This window comes from Pleurodeles waltl, chromosome 9 (genome assembly GCF_031143425.1).
Source record: "Pleurodeles waltl isolate 20211129_DDA chromosome 9, aPleWal1.hap1.20221129, whole genome shotgun sequence".
Classification (NCBI taxonomy): domain Eukaryota; kingdom Metazoa; phylum Chordata; class Amphibia; order Caudata; family Salamandridae; genus Pleurodeles; species Pleurodeles waltl.
The window spans coordinates 498,847,184-498,863,710 of record NC_090448.1 but is presented as its reverse complement, the minus strand read 5'-3'; the positions used below and the strand labels follow the sequence as shown (position 1 = coordinate 498,863,710).

The 16,527-nt window shown below is 44.1% G+C and overlaps 1 protein-coding gene across 2 annotated transcripts in view; it reads left to right on the top strand.

The window, feature by feature from the left end:
- Positions 1-16,527, top strand: part of MTHFD1 (methylenetetrahydrofolate dehydrogenase, cyclohydrolase and formyltetrahydrofolate synthetase 1) — a 293,116-nt gene that overhangs the window by 13,811 nt on the left and 262,778 nt on the right. For both annotated transcript variants that reach the window (XM_069207350.1, XM_069207351.1), the window contains 5 exons: positions 1,263-1,322; positions 5,623-5,676; positions 6,722-6,858; positions 7,306-7,406; positions 16,391-16,527. In XM_069207350.1, the coding sequence (XP_069063451.1) occupies positions 1,263-1,322; positions 5,623-5,676; positions 6,722-6,858; positions 7,306-7,406; positions 16,391-16,527 (489 nt within the window). The remainder of the gene's footprint in view (positions 1-1,262; positions 1,323-5,622; positions 5,677-6,721; positions 6,859-7,305; positions 7,407-16,390) is intronic.

Here is a 16,527-nt window from a genome sequence, read left to right as displayed (position 1 = left end):
TTATGCTACAGATACATTTACACAAATCCGTGACATCCAATTATTTCTTACACCCCATGGCCTAGAGTGTACATTGCTCAACTTGAAGTGCAGCAGAAGCACAATTCAAAGAATGATTTTTGTCTCCTATGTAACGGCTACGCTCATCTTTGCTTCAAATTCAAAATGAACCCCAAGACTATCATTACTCTTCAAATACGGATGCGCCTGTAATGCATGGGCTTCCACTAAGGCTATCCTAACTGTATTCCCACTTCTCAGAAATTCAGTAATCTCCCACCAGCTTCCCTAGAACTAAAAACATTTTCAAGTGAAGAAGAAAAATTAGTTAACAGATGCCTCTCACTGACTTCTACAATTAGGGTGATTAACAACCAACTAAAAGTTGTAAATTGTTTCAGAGTTTAGCTTTTCTCAGTGGTAAGTAGGGAAAATAGTACATTGCATTTGGTGATGGAACACCCGCAGTGTTAGCATTTCCCTACTGATGGGATGAGACAAGGTGACCTTATTTGTGAGCACTGCCTTACATCACAGAGAGTGTGTCCTAAGATGTTGTTTTAGCATGTGTGAAACGGATGTGACTGAGTAGGTCTCCTGGGCATTACAACTTGAGTTATCTTACCAGTGTTATACCCTGACGCCTGCTGAATATGCATGTATCTCTGGAGCAAGTGCCTTAAAACCTTAATATCTCCAATTTGCAACCATGATTGAAAGCTAAATACCGTTCTGATAGTCGTTTTCCCTTTTACCTTATTTCTGTGCAAAGTTAGCAAAACATATAATGTATGTGTACTGACAGACCTAAAACTGAATGTCCCTAACACTGACCCACAAAACTCTGTTCTTCCTGACTGCTCAGCCCTTCTCTTATGTCCCGTGGCAATTTGTGGGTCCCTGTTATGTACCTCGATTTATTTATTGATCTATATATATATATATATAGGCATTTTTGTATGTTTCTTGTAACACACCAATGATGAAAAGGTAAGAATATGGGTGTAGTAAAAATAAAACAAAACTGTTAAATATTCAGGAAGGAAAAGGGAAAATATTGGTGATGGCAATGGTTGTTCTTAGTGCTCTGTTCGGGAATGGAAAGAGAAAATGTTTGTAATTGCAATGGTTGTTCGTGGAAAGGATACATTTACAACAAATAGACTGTACCGAAAGAGAGCTTTCAAGTCTAGTGTTAAAAGATGAATTTGTTACGTTTGGTGTAGTGACATCTCTGACAACAAACTGGTTTGTCCCTGCAGGTCGGAGATCGAGATGACTCCAATCTCTATATAAGTATGAAACTGAAAGCTGCCGCAGAGGTAAGCATTGCCTGTCATCACTCCATTATCCTCCCACCCTGAGATTTTTCAGAACCGTTTGAGAAGCCGAGATACTCCTTTAAGCAGCCTCTTTTATTCTTTTGAACCCTTTGGGGGCTGCATGCTTTAATTCTACCTTGGCGAGCAAAAGTATTACGTTTGATGTTCTGTTAGAGCAGCTGTTGGAGAGCTTTGGTTGCTGCTGTCATTTTGTGCAACTTCAAAGATTCTATCCCTTTATCCCATTAGGCAGTTGTGAACTTTTCACTTTAGGGTTGTCTTGGCAAGGATCTGAACCTAAATAATTCCCCAACAAATTGCACACATCACTTTCACTTGTCAGTATCAATTCTCTAGGATATCGGATCCCATCATTGCCTACAGGCAGCTGGCACAAGGATGACAAAAATATAAAATGGATTCAGAGGTGTGCCCTAATTTATTGGCTCTTTTTTTGTGCTGTCCATAAATATTGACTTATTTATCACGTCCTACTACTTCATCTCTCATCGACCATGGCTTGGCTGTGTCATAAGATTCTGTTATGCAGCAGCAATACCCCACAGACCAAGCATGGAGTCGTGGTAAAGGCTCATAGCCTTAGCACTGACTTCTTGTCACGCAAGATAAGGTGCTTAATAGGCATTGAGGCCCAACAATCTAACAAACTACCTATATCCTACAACATACATCAAATAATGGGGCAGACAAAAATGATATTTTGTGGCACCATAACGGTAAAAGAAAATTCATTGTTTAAAGTTGACATCACTCTGTTTTCTCCTCCAACATTGGTTTTAATTCTGTGATTAAAATATAGGACTCTGTCGGAAGGAAGACTCATCTCCTAAAGAATAAACAAGGGCTATATTTTAGCCATTCTCTAGAGTGAAAAAAATGTGTATTTTAAATTGTCTGCCTACAATAGATTGTGCTACTGTCAGGCGACTGTTGCGTGAGCTCTTAGGCCGTGACCAAAGAGCTATGATCTGAGCTCACTAACTACCACCCTCCCGCTCACCTCCTTAACAAACCTGCCTTTTTGATTTGATTTGTGTTTTTTTTGTTTTTGTTTTTTTACTTAGGCCTCGCTTATGAGTGCTTCCTTATTAACCGTACCTGACAAATAATGATATACCGAGGGTCATTATTTATCGCATGCGAAAACTAACAGCAGTTGCGACTTCCCCATTTTTATAGGAAATAACGTGCCTATTTTAGTGATTATTGCACCAAAATGTCATGCCCCTGCCATTTCCTTTGACCTGCCGATAAATACCTGCAGACAGTGTAGAAGAGTCTGACGAATCCACCCCACTCCTAATCGAGACACCTGACCAAGCTCAGGTTTGCAAGGGTGCCTACATTTTTTCGAGATAGCAAAACCATCCCCCCCAGTACAGAATGCATGTGGACAAACGTGCATCCACCGACATACATTACTTCCCGTTGTTTTAGGACTGCGCCACTGTTCGCTGTGATACCTCACCGGTCCTCCAGTTGGTCACCGAGCCGTTTCCAGGACCGAGCCAGTCACACTATTCCCACTTGTCTCGCCTCTCCCCTGGAACTCTACTGCGTTTCTGCCCTCATTTCCATCTATGGACCCTAGATCTTCTCGCATTCATGGGCGCACCCCCTTGCACGAGAAATCAACCACTCGTCCACCATGCACCAGTCCTTGCACCCCAGTGTTTGAGTTCCCAAAGGCCAGGTTGTTAAAAATCGTGGTGTACCTATCCAAAGATTGGTCCCCCAGATAACCAGGGATATCAGCTGAAGAGCGAGCTTCACTCCATAGCCCAATACCTCTGGCAGCCTCTTTCCTAATCGCTCCCAGTAGACCCTGACCTCTGGGAATTCCCATATTGTGTGGATCAGGGTGCCCCTTACTCGTCAGTCTCGCAAACGGAGGTCGTCGGTTGCCCTCCCCATTCGGAACAGTCTTTCTGTTCTGAGTAAAATATGCCGTTTGAAATATTTTTAGCTGTATCAGTTGAACCCTGCCCTAATTGCCACCTCCAGTCATTGTTCTCAAGTCGGCCCAGCTCCCTCTCCCACCTCTCACTGAGTGGGTCTGTCGGTGGAAGACTATTGTTCAGTAGGGTAGAATAGAGCTGGAACACCGCGTGGCTCATCGGGGGAGGGAGAGACGCAACACTGTATTCTAGCAGGGATTCCTCGCCTATGTTGGCTTGTAGAGTCCCACTGTTACCCACAATATGCCTCATCTGTTGATGCCGTAAGACCTGGCTGCCCATCAGCCTGTATTCTGTCTGCAGGTCAGCAAATGGGACCACTGCTCCCTCCCTCCAGAAATCCCCTAGCTGAAAGATGCCCAGCAGGTCCCACTTCCTGTAGCCCCCAACATTTCTCAGCCTACTCGGGTGGTCCGAGTCCACAGGGGGAGTTTTCCAACGTCAGCCTCCCCCCCCCCACCACCACTACAACTTCAATGTAGCCCTTTCCACACTGTCACCACAGTCTACAGCGAGTATGGGATGGGGGGGTGCAACCCCCCTCCCATTAGTCTCCATAGGTAGTGTTCCAGACTCCTAGCTGCCCTGTCGCCTGCAAAGACAGCTTCTTTTAGGCCGAAAGGTCCCAGCCCTTTACTACCGGAGATTCGGAAGAGCAATGCCTCCCTGCGTTTGGTTTCTAGTCAGAAGTGGCAAGGCAATTCTGGGGGAGGGGGGGTTGGTCGTGTCAGAAGGCTAGCAATAAGGTCTTCCAGATTTCGCCGCCCCCCCCCCCCCCCCAGATCGGCCATGGCGAGCACCCTGTAGAGCCCTTTCAGGTAATCAGCAAACTTCTGTGCAATTTTTCAAGGGGCTCTCCTCTCAGCTCCAACTCCCATGTTCCAACACCCAGTATACACCTTTGCCTGCCATCACCCCCCCTTCCCCCCCAACACCGCTGCTGCTGAAGGGGCATCCTTCCCGCCCTTCAGTCCTGGGTACTGTAGCACTGTCCACTAACCAGGGCTACAGACCCCTTCGTCGCCTTTCGGGCCAGCCAGTCTCTCCTCTGGTGCTGCACCCTATCTACAAGTCTCTGGCTGCAGGGAATTCTGTTCGCTGCATCCCAGGCACCATGATAATTGTCATGCCGAGGGCCGTTGGCGCAGAGCTTCAGAAGCTCTTACTCTGAGCCATGAATGGCTGACCACTCACCCCCCTTTCAAGAGCTTAGTGTTGCATTTTTAGCAGCATACTGCCCTTGTGCACAGGACTTTAAACTACACCTAAAAAGAATGCAACCATAATTTTTGACTTCTGATGAATGTAAAGTCATGGAAACAACCTCTGCCCCTTCAATGACAGCATTTCAGGGTTCTGTCTATCTCCAGCCTTTACCACTCATGACAGCATAACACATTGTGTTTACTGTTTGGTCCAAAAAGTGTGTGTTTTTGAAAACCCTTTGTATTCATTTGAACAAAATGTACTTCTTCGTTTACCAACTTTAAAACAAGCATTTGCAAAGCAATGGGTCTTGCGTTTGCTCGAGTTAGAGCTATTAGAGTTGTAAATTCCAAACTGGACTTTTCTTGCCTCATAAATTTGAAATGTCAATTGAAAGTGCCACAGCCGCCATGAGCACGAAGGAGAGACACAAAAGGAAAAAAGTTTGCTCGAAGTCACACATTATCCATGTAACGGGGTCGATGGCCAAGGCGGTAACAAAACTGCCCCAAGGAGGGACAAACGCAAAGCATTTCCCAGTGTCATCAAAGGATTTTTGAAAGGGAAGCCCATGAACGAGCGATAGTGATGTGTGTGAGGTGGGCATGGTTAAAAGCCCACATAGATATCAACATGTCGGAAAAGCAGCGCTTGCGTGCTGCTATGCTCAACCTAAAAAGTGAATAAGAGAGGAGTGGAAATAACCAAGGGTGGAGTTTTAAGAATTGTTTTCTCTAAAAGATATGTTTGAAATTAAGCATTGCTTTCGCCCAAAAATATGTTTGAAATTGGGAACAAAGCTTGAACATCGTAGCTTGTTGTCCAAGCCTAGCTGTACCTCAGTAGGGTGCTGTTAAAGGTACAGAAATTGATGTAGTTGGTGCAACTTGTATTACACAAGGAGGAAAGACTTATTATCTGCAGATGAGGTGTTCATACCTTTGTGTATGTTTATTGTATTATTAATGCCATGTGCAGGCTGAGAACAATACCTCTTTCGTTTTAGGATTTGATAGTAGAGGCATACTTTGAATTAGGAGCACTTAAAAGATCTACTAGCTCGATGCTTTTGGTAGTAGTGTTTAAAATTTCAGTTAAAATTGTTTTATTTGTAGATCGGAATCAATGCTAACCATGTGAAACTGCCAAAGACTGCAACAGAAACGGAGGTAGGTGTTGATTCATTAATTTGTTTGACATGTAATTTATGCCACATTATCTCCAAATTGGTACTCTGTTTATGTGGCTAGCGAAAGAGACAAAAGCCCTATACATCTTTGAACATCAAGGGGCTTGCAGGTTCTCTTTCAAACTTACCTTTATACCTTTTCTGAGATGTGTGTTTGCAAAACCTTTTGGATCTATGTGCAAGTAACAAATGTAAGTGAAGATGAACATGCACATTACACACTGAAAGCAGCACCAAGTTTTGAGTTTCATCTTTTTCCCAAACTTATAACTTTCCTTCAAACACCTTTCATTTTTTTTTTATCCTGTGTAATAATGTTTTTCATGTAGTTTTTTATAACTCTTGACTTTCGTATGCCTACACCACTTGTTTAGAGTAGATATAATAAAGTTTGGCAAATTTCACAAGAAGGGTTCATGGGGCACGACTACGGCATGCCACACAGTTAACAATATGTCCTGAACATTACCATTAAACGTGCCGAGAGTGCTGCCAATGAACCGTGATCCTCAGGATAAGAGTCCTTTACTAATGGCAATCCATATTAGTGGCAAGAGCTACTGACCCAACTTCCCGGCATTCTTTTTTGTCTTATCTAGTTGTGGTGCTTATTAATAGTTGTCAGTGCAAAATTCAAAGTGATATTCAAGCTGAATGTTGTGTATAGTTTCAAATTAACTGCCGTACTAACAGTAAGAGTGTAAAATGTCATATGGTGAACTGATTTGTATCCGTTTGTATTGAGACTTTGCTTCTGAAACCTGTATGTCATTGAAGCCTTATGTTTAATGTATTTCAGGATTAACAAGGCTTGTGTTTAGTATTCGTAAAGGTTCAAGGCAAAGCAATAAGCAAGGCAGTGGTAGTGTTACAAGTTAATTGATTAAAGGAAAAAGAGATATTTGATTGCCTTTTTTTTTTGGTAAATCATTTTTTTGACTTCAGAATTGTATTATTGATACGAAATATTTATTTTCATGTTTAAAAAAAAAAAAAAAAAAAAAATGTTAATGTTTCCATGTTAGGTGCTGAAGTGCATCACATCTTTGAATGAAGATTCTGCTGTTCATGGGTTAATTGTCCAGTTGCCATTGGATTCAGATAATCCTATGGATACGGAGAAAGTGACCAATGCTGTTGCCCCCAACAAAGATGTTGACGGGTAAATCATCCTTTGTTGTTTGCAGACCTTCAAAGCGCGATCATGCTTAAACTTTCTTTCAACAGAAAATAAGGCACTTAGGGCCTGATTATGAGTCTGGCGGTCACTTGACCAGGGGCAACCTCCCTGTTGGAAGTTTGGCGGACAGCCTAAACCGTCCGCCGGACTCGTAATGATGCACATAGTCTCCTGTAAACACTTTATTTCATAATTTTTCTTTAAATAAATCAGCCGGCACATGCTACACACATTTTGCGCTATTCCCAGCTTTGAGCATCTTTCTTTTTTGTGGTATTTTAAATAATTAATTTCTAAAGAACACTATTCTTACTTGCTCTGGTTGGTCTGTAATATAGCCATTATCAATACAAATACATCCATGAAGAAATTCTGCTATTGAAGTTTTTTTTTTTTTTTTTAATGCTTCCTTTTGGTGTTCTTGTTTAGCTTAACCAGCATTAATGCTGGAAAACTTGCCAGAGGAGACCTGGGAGACTGTTTCATCCCCTGCACCCCGAAAGGATGTATGGAGCTTATCAGACAGACAGGTGAGCAACGCTTTGTTCGCTTGCTTCCATTAAAATGAGGCATCAGTTTTATAGGCGGAGAAAACTTTCCCTTTTAGTATTGAAAGCTAGAAAATGAAGTTTCCGATCCTTTGAACATCTTCTTAGTGAAACATTCTGATTCTCATAGTGCATAAAGTATTTTGAATAACTGTACACTAATTATTTTGTGAGCACACGTGCCAATAAAGAAAAATATAAAAATTGTATTTTAGTTGTCTGAAGAAGGAAAAGAAATAATGAGAAAATATTTAAAGGTTTCAATTTTAAAGGACCGTATGGATAAGGAAATTCTGTAACCTTGGAAGCAGGTAATCGAATGAACAAAGGTGGTACAAGAGCAGATTTGGATTTTACAAAGAGATCCCTTTAGAGCATGGGTACTCACAAACTTTTTCTCGGGGGCCAAAATTGCAGTATGGTTTGCGGCCGAGGGCCGCACTGAAGTGACAGCGGGGGTGAGGGGGTGGGGCTTATAGGGGGCACAACCACCCCACCCCCTTTTTCAAAACATTGCTAAACAATGCTGCATTTTGAATCCAGGTATAACTACAAACCTACAAAGAGGATATTTTGAAAAACATTTTTATTATCAGACAATAGTAATCTTAAGAGGCATGGCATGGTAATCCTTGTGAACAGGATATTTAGCACAGGCCCAATGCAGCACAGGTTTCTCTGAGTCTGGAAAATAGGTATATCAAAGGAAGACCTACTAAGAACTTATTTTGCACTTCATGTCTCTTATTAGTGTTCTGTAATCTGGTATTATGTCTGAAACGGCAAGCCTTAAGAGCTGATCCAGATGTAAGTCTGTTAGCTTATTTCTCTTTACTCTTCAAAAGTCCCATTGTGGAAAACGAACTTTCGCAAACATATGTTGACCCAAACATACAAATTATTTTCTGGGCCACTGTAAAAAGAACAGGAAATTTGTCAGAAGGCACAGTGTTCCAGAATTCTTCTGGTGCCTGCCCCAAAAAAGATGCTTCGAGAGCGGAGTTGTGCTGCATGTCTATCAGCTCCATTTGTGCTTGCGGTCTTTTCACGCCAATAAGTTCAACAGCATCAAGATTTCGTGCACTCCCCATCCAGGGGTTTTCAACCAGCCTGAACAGGGGGGTGAGGGTTCTGAATTGAGAAAATCGCCTTTTGATCTCCCCAGAAATTTCCTCAAGACATGCACCAAGATTTAGCGTTGGCAGCATTTCTTGTGTATTTGGAAACCTCTGAGTCGCAGCCAACAGTTTTGGAAAGTGGGTGAAGTCGGCAACATCCAGTTGTTCTTTGAATAGCACAAGCTTACTTTCAAATGAGTGAATACCATTCATCATGGACCACACAAGCTGTTGTTTGCCTTGCAGCATCAAATTAGGAGCATTGAAGAGTGCAAATAGATCTGAAAGAAAATGGAGCATTAAAAGCCATTTCACATCCTTTAGTTCTGGGAATGTTTGACCTCTGCTGTTTGCAAAGTGTTAAATTTCAGGAAGCAAAGCAATGAACCGCTCCAGAACTTTCCCTTTGCTTAGCCATCGCACTTCAGTGTGCATCAAGAGGTCTGTATATTCAGCTTCAGAATCCTGCAGCATAGCCTTAAAAAGTCTATGGTTAAGGGCTTTGGCACGAATAAAATTAACAATTTTCACTGCAAGTTTTCGGACTTTATTCAGTTCTCCATGCTTTAATTTTGCACACAGAACTTCCTAATGAATAATGCAGTGGTAGTCTATTACAGGCTGTCCAGTGAGCTTCTTTTTAAGCAAAGATACAAAGCCTCTGTCATGGCCTACCATAGCAGGAGCGCCATCTGTTGTGATGCGAACAAGACTGTCCAGTGGTATGTGATGTGTTTCGAAGTAGTTGCAGATACTGTCCAGAATATCCTCTCCTCTTGTGTGCCCGTGCAGTGGTAGAAGGCTCAGGAGCTCTTCTTTGGGATGAAGCGATTGGTCCAAATACCTCACCCAAACTAATAACTGGGCCACATCGCCTATATCTGTGGATTCATCCATGGCAATGCTGAAGAAGGGTGACTCTCTGACAGCTTTGATCACCTGCTCCTGGATATTTTCACCCATTGCCTCTATTCTGCGTGCACAAGTGGAATCCGATAGCTGTAATGCACCGATTTCTTTTAAAATGCTGGATTTGTTGCTATAGTTTGAAAACAAGATTTCAGCTGCTGAAAGGAAACATTTCTTCACCAGCTCTGCCTCCGTGAATGGCGTCTTATGTTTGGCAAGCAGGTAGCATATTTTGAATGATGCTTCTGCAACAGCCTCAGATTCCTTCATTTGGCGAAGGAAGAGCTTCTGCTGGGAAATAAGTGTTTGCTTTAACTATGCCACTTTTGCTGAACGCAGTAGTGAGTGCAATGGGAAGTTCTCACTATAACTTGCGTGTCGAGTTTTGTAGTGCAGTTCCAGGTTATATCTCTTAAGAACATTTACTTTCTCTTTGCAAAGCAAACAGGTAGCTTTGGCCATTCAACAAACAAGTACTCTTCTTCCCATGCTACCTGGAATGATCTGTGTTCACTCTGTATGGATCTGGGTTGTTTGCAAGGCTTGGTAACTGGACTGTAGGCCATTGGTCTCAGGCGAGTTTGTGCAATGAGTATCAAGGGTCAGGAATCAGATTTTCCCCTCGCAGCCAAAGGACCGACACCACTTCACGACCGACGGACCAACAACACTTCACGAGCGACCGATGGACCGACACTGCCTCACGACCAATGGACCAACACTGCGTCTCGTACAGACCTCTGTGCACAACACCAAAGTAATATAAAGTGATGTGTAAAAGGAAACGAAGCATACCGTGATCTAACAATTGTCAACACACATGCTGGCCTTTGCCGATTCCCAGAGAACCATGTTATAAAAAGTATTTTTTGCAATTATGCTTGCACCCTGCTAGGCATACTAGAGTGATAATGAGGCCAATGAATGGTATACGGGCCCCTTTTAAGAGATTGTTTTTTTTCAGCATGCTGGGTCACACAGCAATAGAAATCAACTGTGCACGAAATGCCAGGGGCCAGATAAAAAAAAGTGTATTATTGTAAGACATTTTCAAGAGCCCTGGCTCTAGTAGTATATTCCTACACTAATCACAAGAGCCAAATGGGAATGTTCCAGAGTATATCCCTATCCTAATTACAAGAGACATTTAATTAAATGCAGCAGCCATTTATCAACCGCACCCCTGGGAGGAGGAGTAAGCTGAGGGTGTTTGCCCATCACACAAAGTGTACCCCACTGGATACTTCCCAAATGGTTTGATTTATATTGGGATTGTCATCTGATTTTTGGTAGTTTTCATGGGTGGGTGGTTTCTCTCTGGCTGTACTGGGATGGTGGGTATGGGTTATGAAAGTAAGCATTATTGTTTGGAGGTTGCACAAACAAAGGTCTAACTTGGTGCCTAAGCATTACAAGTCAAAGATACAGCAGCACAGTTCTTACCCTTGCAGGGTCCGGTCTATCACACAGCGCCATCTGCTCTCAACCCTACCCCAGTAACACACACAGCGCCATCTGCACACAGCGCCATCTGCTCTCACCCCTACCCCAGTATCACACACAGCGCCATCTGCTCTCACCCCTACCCCAGTAACACACACACAGCGCCATCTGCTCTCACCCCTACCCCAGTAACACACACAGCGCCATCTGCACACAGCGCCATCTGCTCTCACCCCTACCCCAGTATCACACACAGCGCCATCTGCTCTCACCCCTACCCCAGTAACACACACACAGCGCCATCTGCTCTCACCCCTACCCCAGTAACACACACAGCGCTATCTGCACACAGTGTCATCTGCTCTCACCCCTACCCCAGTAACACACACAGCGCCATCTGCACACAGCGCCATCTGCTCTCACCCCTACCCCAGTATCACACACAGCGCCATCTGCTCTCACCCCTACCCCAGTATCCCACACACAGCGCCATCTGCTCTCACCCCTACCCCAGTATCCCACACACAGCGCCATCTGCTCTCACCCCTACCCCAGTATCACACACACAGCGCCATCTGCTCTCACCCCTACCCCAGTATCACACACACAGCGCCATCTGCTCTCACCCCTACCCCAGTATCACACACACAGCGCCATCTGCTCTCACCCCTACCCCAGTATCACACACACAGCGCCATCTGCTCTCACCCCTACCCCAGTATCACACACACAGCGCCATCTGCTCTCACCCCTACCCCAGTATCACACACAGCGCCATCTGCTCTCACCCCTACCCCAGTATCACACACACTACATTAAAAACAAATAAATAAATAACCAAAGAGGAAAGTCCACCTGGTGGCTGGATATTCTACAATCAGGTTTGGATTGTGGAGTGAAAACAGTTGTACTACTGTGAGAATGCTATGCAAAATTCTAAGCAAATATATTGCCATTAGACAAAGCTGCATAATTTCCTATAAGAGAATATATAAAAATAGTCACACCCAAATAGTTTGTTGGTTAAATGATTATTATACTGCTGCTGAGCATTACCTGCCTCAATAAAGCAATGTAAAGATGCCACTAATGTACAACGGCAGGCGGGTGGGCGTCAGACGTGGAGACGGTGACAGGAAGCAGACGAAAAAACCCGTAAAAGTTAGCTGCAAGCGCTGACTTTTAAGGGGTTTTGGCTTCCCGCCACTAGCCAGGATCGTCATGGAAACGCTATAAGATAATGGCCGCCGTACGTAAACATAGAGGAGGGCCGCGGGAGCATGCGCAAAGAAGCCACTATTGCGCATGCTCCCGCGGCCCTCTTCTATGTTTATGTACCACGGCCATTATCATATGGTGTTTGTCGGACGTGTCTGCGGGCCGCTAAGGTAGGTCCGTGGGGTCACTGGCGGCCTGCGAGCCGTACTTTGAGTACCACGGCTTTAGAGCAAAGATGGGAGAGGCCAAGTTGTTGTAATGCTATATAGAAAGGCCACTCAATTGCAGTTAGTCATCATTGTAGGGGATTTGTTTTGTAATATGTAGCAGAAATCCAATAAAATCAAAACCCCAAATTACCTATCGGATGTTTAGCGGGGCTGATAATTCCCAATAGGTGAAAAGAATAATAGTTTGAGTGGCAAAGAGTGCCATGCCTGTAACCTATTTTTTGCTATTGATAAATCCAGATGGATGTATCTTCCTAATATTATTGGACTTTAACAAGGTTTTTCCAGTAAAAATGATAATTCTAAGGAATAAATCACTGAAATAATTAGTGATAAAGGTTGGCTATAATTTAAGGTTCTGGCCCAAGATGGTGGTCCGCACCTGAGTCTATAACAGATGGCAGGTGCAGCTCCTCCGCTAGGGCGGAGAAGTGTCGTCCCACCCCCGCCAGCAGCTGCTGCTGCAAACCTTTTGCTAATAACAATAATAAACTATGTTTATTATTGTTTTTAGTAAAGTGGGCAGGGCCACAGGCTGTTACTAGCACTGAGGGGGAGTGCACAGCACAACCCCCCCACCACTGCGCATGTATGTTTGTCCGGCTGTTTCAGGCTGGCCAAACACACATGCACAGTAGGCTCTCTAGCCCAGCAACACAGTTGCCAGGCTGGAGAAAGCCTGCACAGGCTCCCCAGTCTGCCTGGGAGTGCCTTGGATGGGCTCTCCCAGCCAATCCCGGCGCTGCTCTGAGCAGCGTCACTACTGGACTGGCCTGTGCCTGCAGGCTTCCTGCATTTAAAAGAGCAGCGTGGCGGTAGTGGTGACCATGAAGGTGGGTGTGGTGTGGTGTGTTTTTATTTTTATTTTTTAAAATTATTAATCCCCTCCCCCTCTTTGCGCGCTGCCCGCCCACTGTTACCACCGTGAGCCGCTCCTGACAGTTGGTTAGAGAGACCATAGAGCAACATTGGCACCAGTGGTATACAGAAAATAATGGGGTCTTCAGAAGGGATCGGGCAGGGGCCCTTGCACAGACCCTGCTAGAAAGGTGAGGCACCTGTAGTGATGAGGATGCTCACCAGGATCTAATCATTGGTGCTTAGAGACTGTTTGGGACAAGGTCAGATGACCACTCAAGAACATGACGCACAAGCTTGGGGAGGGATGAGGTAGTGGTTTAGGTTTTTATGGTTTTTATTCAAAAGGGAGCCACAGGAGACCCACAATTGGAACAAAAGAAAGCAACAGTGACCTGAAAATATGAGACCGGCAGTAGGATGGGTGACCAAGATGACTGACTGCAAACTGAGGAAAAGATGAGTAGAGAGTAAGGCTTACTGGTACAGCCTATAACATTCATCTGGACTCGTGATAAAAGTGCTTAGTTTATTATTATTTTTTATTTTTTTTGTCTTGAGTGACTGTTGGAGCAGCCTTTTTACACAGCACAACATTATTTTACAATAATGACCTCAGGGAGGTGGTCCAGATTACTCAGACCTGCAGTTAGGATGTGATGGGAGAGACTGACAAAGGTCTGAGGAAGTTGGAAAAGGACGTAGGCTGCTTAGAGACTCTGCACATGCATTCAAGATAATTCAAGCAGTATAGAATTATTTCTTGGACATGAGTCTTCTTACCAAACTCATTGGGACACATTCAAAGCAACGCTTAAGGTTGCAGCTATAGCCATCGCAGCCAAATACTGCAGGGTGACAAGTCTTTTAGAGTAGTGGTTCCCAACATGTGTTCCCGAGACCCTTGGCGGTCTGTGAAGCCTACTCAGGGGGTCCGTGACTTGCTGAGAAAATTACCTAATATTAACAGATTAGGTCCCCAGCTTTCATTAATGACTCAGTGGGGGTGGGCGGAGGACAGAGGGGGAGGGAGGGAGTTCCTGGATTCCAATAATCAGATTCAGTGGGGGTTCCAGTATTGATAAAGTGGGGGTCCACAGAAGTCAAAGGGTTGGGAATCAGTGGTTGTCTCTTTTTAAAAACCAGTACCTGGGATGCGTCAAAACTAAAGATGATGGAGGCCGCAGAGGAGGTGAGGTGTGGGAAAATAAAGCAATGCAACGGTTTCTTACTGACAGGGGAGGAGAGGAGTCTATTCTCTCCTCGCAGGAGAGATGATTTGTCGATTCCTTACAGGCAGGGGAGGTGATGTGTTGCTTCCCGATCATGCAGCCTTGGTTCTTTGCTGTGGTGCAGGATCTATGCGAAAATGATGACCGGGGATGATGCTTGGGAAAATCCAGAGACACACTGTGATGATCGAGCCATGGTGGAACAGGCGCTGCCTCGGTCCTCCCACTGCTAGGTAGGTGCTGCATCAATTCCTCAGTAGCAAGGCAGTCACTGTGTCGATGTTCAGCCACGGCGACCGGATGCGTGGATTGTTTTCCTCCGGACATCAGTTTTTTTCTTCAAGGGCCCAGGAACTGGATTTGGCACCCCTTGGCAAGTCAGGACTCAGCAGGAGAGTTCAGGCACTGGCAGGTTAAGTCTTTGATGTCCCTGAGACTTCTTAACAGGAGGCAAGCTCAGTTCAAGCCCTTGGGGAACCTTGGAAAGCAGGATGTAGAAGGCAAAGTTCCTTTCACTCCCAGGACTGAAGCAGCAGGCCAGCACAACATAGCAACAGGCAAAGTGGCAGTTCCTCCTGCAGCATCCAGCTCTTCTTCCTGGCAGAATTTCCTCGACCAGAAGTGTTCCGAAGTTGTGATCCCAGAGGCCTAATACTTATACTAATTTTTGCCTTTTAAAGTAGGCAAACTTCAAAGGAAAGTCTTCGTAGTGCACAAGAGCCTTCATTTTCTGCCCTGGCCCCAGACACTCCAGAGGGTTGGAGACTGCTTTGTCTAAGGACAGGCACACCTGTATTCCAGTGCAAGTGTCCGCTTCTCCCATACGCAGGGCACACCTTGGCTCACTTTGTGTGACTGCCTGGAGTAAATTCACAAACCATCCAATTTTCATTCTTACCCAGATGTGTATTCCACAGCCAGGCAGAAGCACCAAATGGTTAAGCAAGAAAACTGCCACTTTTTAAAAGTGGCATTCTCAAACTGACAATTTAAAAAACAACTTCGCCAAAAGATGTATTTTTTAAATTGTGAGTTCACATACCCCAAACTCCATATCTCTATCCGCTCCCAATTGGAAATTACAGTGAAAAACATATTGCAAGGCAATCCCCATGTTATGGGAGAGATAGGCCTTGCAACAGTGAAAAACGAATGTAGCAGTATTTCACTATCAGGACATATAAAACACACCACAACATGTCCTTCCCTTGGGGCTGCCTTGGGGGTGACTTCCGTGTAGTAAAAGGGAAGGTTTGGGACTGGCAAGCGGGTGCACCTGCTAGTTCAAAATGGCAGTTTAAAACTGCACAAACAGAATTGCAGTGGCAGGTCTGAGACCTGTTTACAGGGCTACTCATGTGGGCTGCACAATCAGTGCTGCAGGCCCACTAGTACATTTGATTTACAGGCCAGTCATGGATAAACCAATCACCAATACAATTTAGACAGAGAGCACTTGCACTTTAGCACCGGTCAGCAGTGGTAAATTGCCCATAGTCCTAAAGCCAGCAAAAACTAAATTCGGCACAGGATCAAAAACAGGAGGTCAAAGTGGTGTTAACTTTAGGGAAGGATCCACCATGCTTTACAGCTGAAAATGTTAATTTGTGATTTTATTGAAACCCATGGATATGATTGATTAGTATCGTATCTCTTGTTCAAGACAATAACATTTTTGCATTAATACCTGGAGATATCTATATATATATATATATATATATATATATATATATATATATATATATATATATATTTTCTGTATAACATCAATATGTTTAACTTCCGGTTTTTGTACAGTGCATATTTGTTGGTAAACTGAAGCATGGTACATGTTATCTTACAAGGTGAAGTATGAATAGTCAAGCATAGTCCTTTAGCTGTAGCCTGGGATATTACGAGACGCATTAAAATTCCCAAATGTGCATATCTCTTGTTTACGTCACATTTTTAAATCTTAGGTATTCAAATACCAGGAAAAAGGGCAGTGGTAATTGGGCGAAGCAAGATCGTTGGGGCTCCAATGCATGACCTGCTGCTTTGGAATCATGCAACTGTGACCACCTGCCACTCGAGGACCATATCACTGAATGAGGAG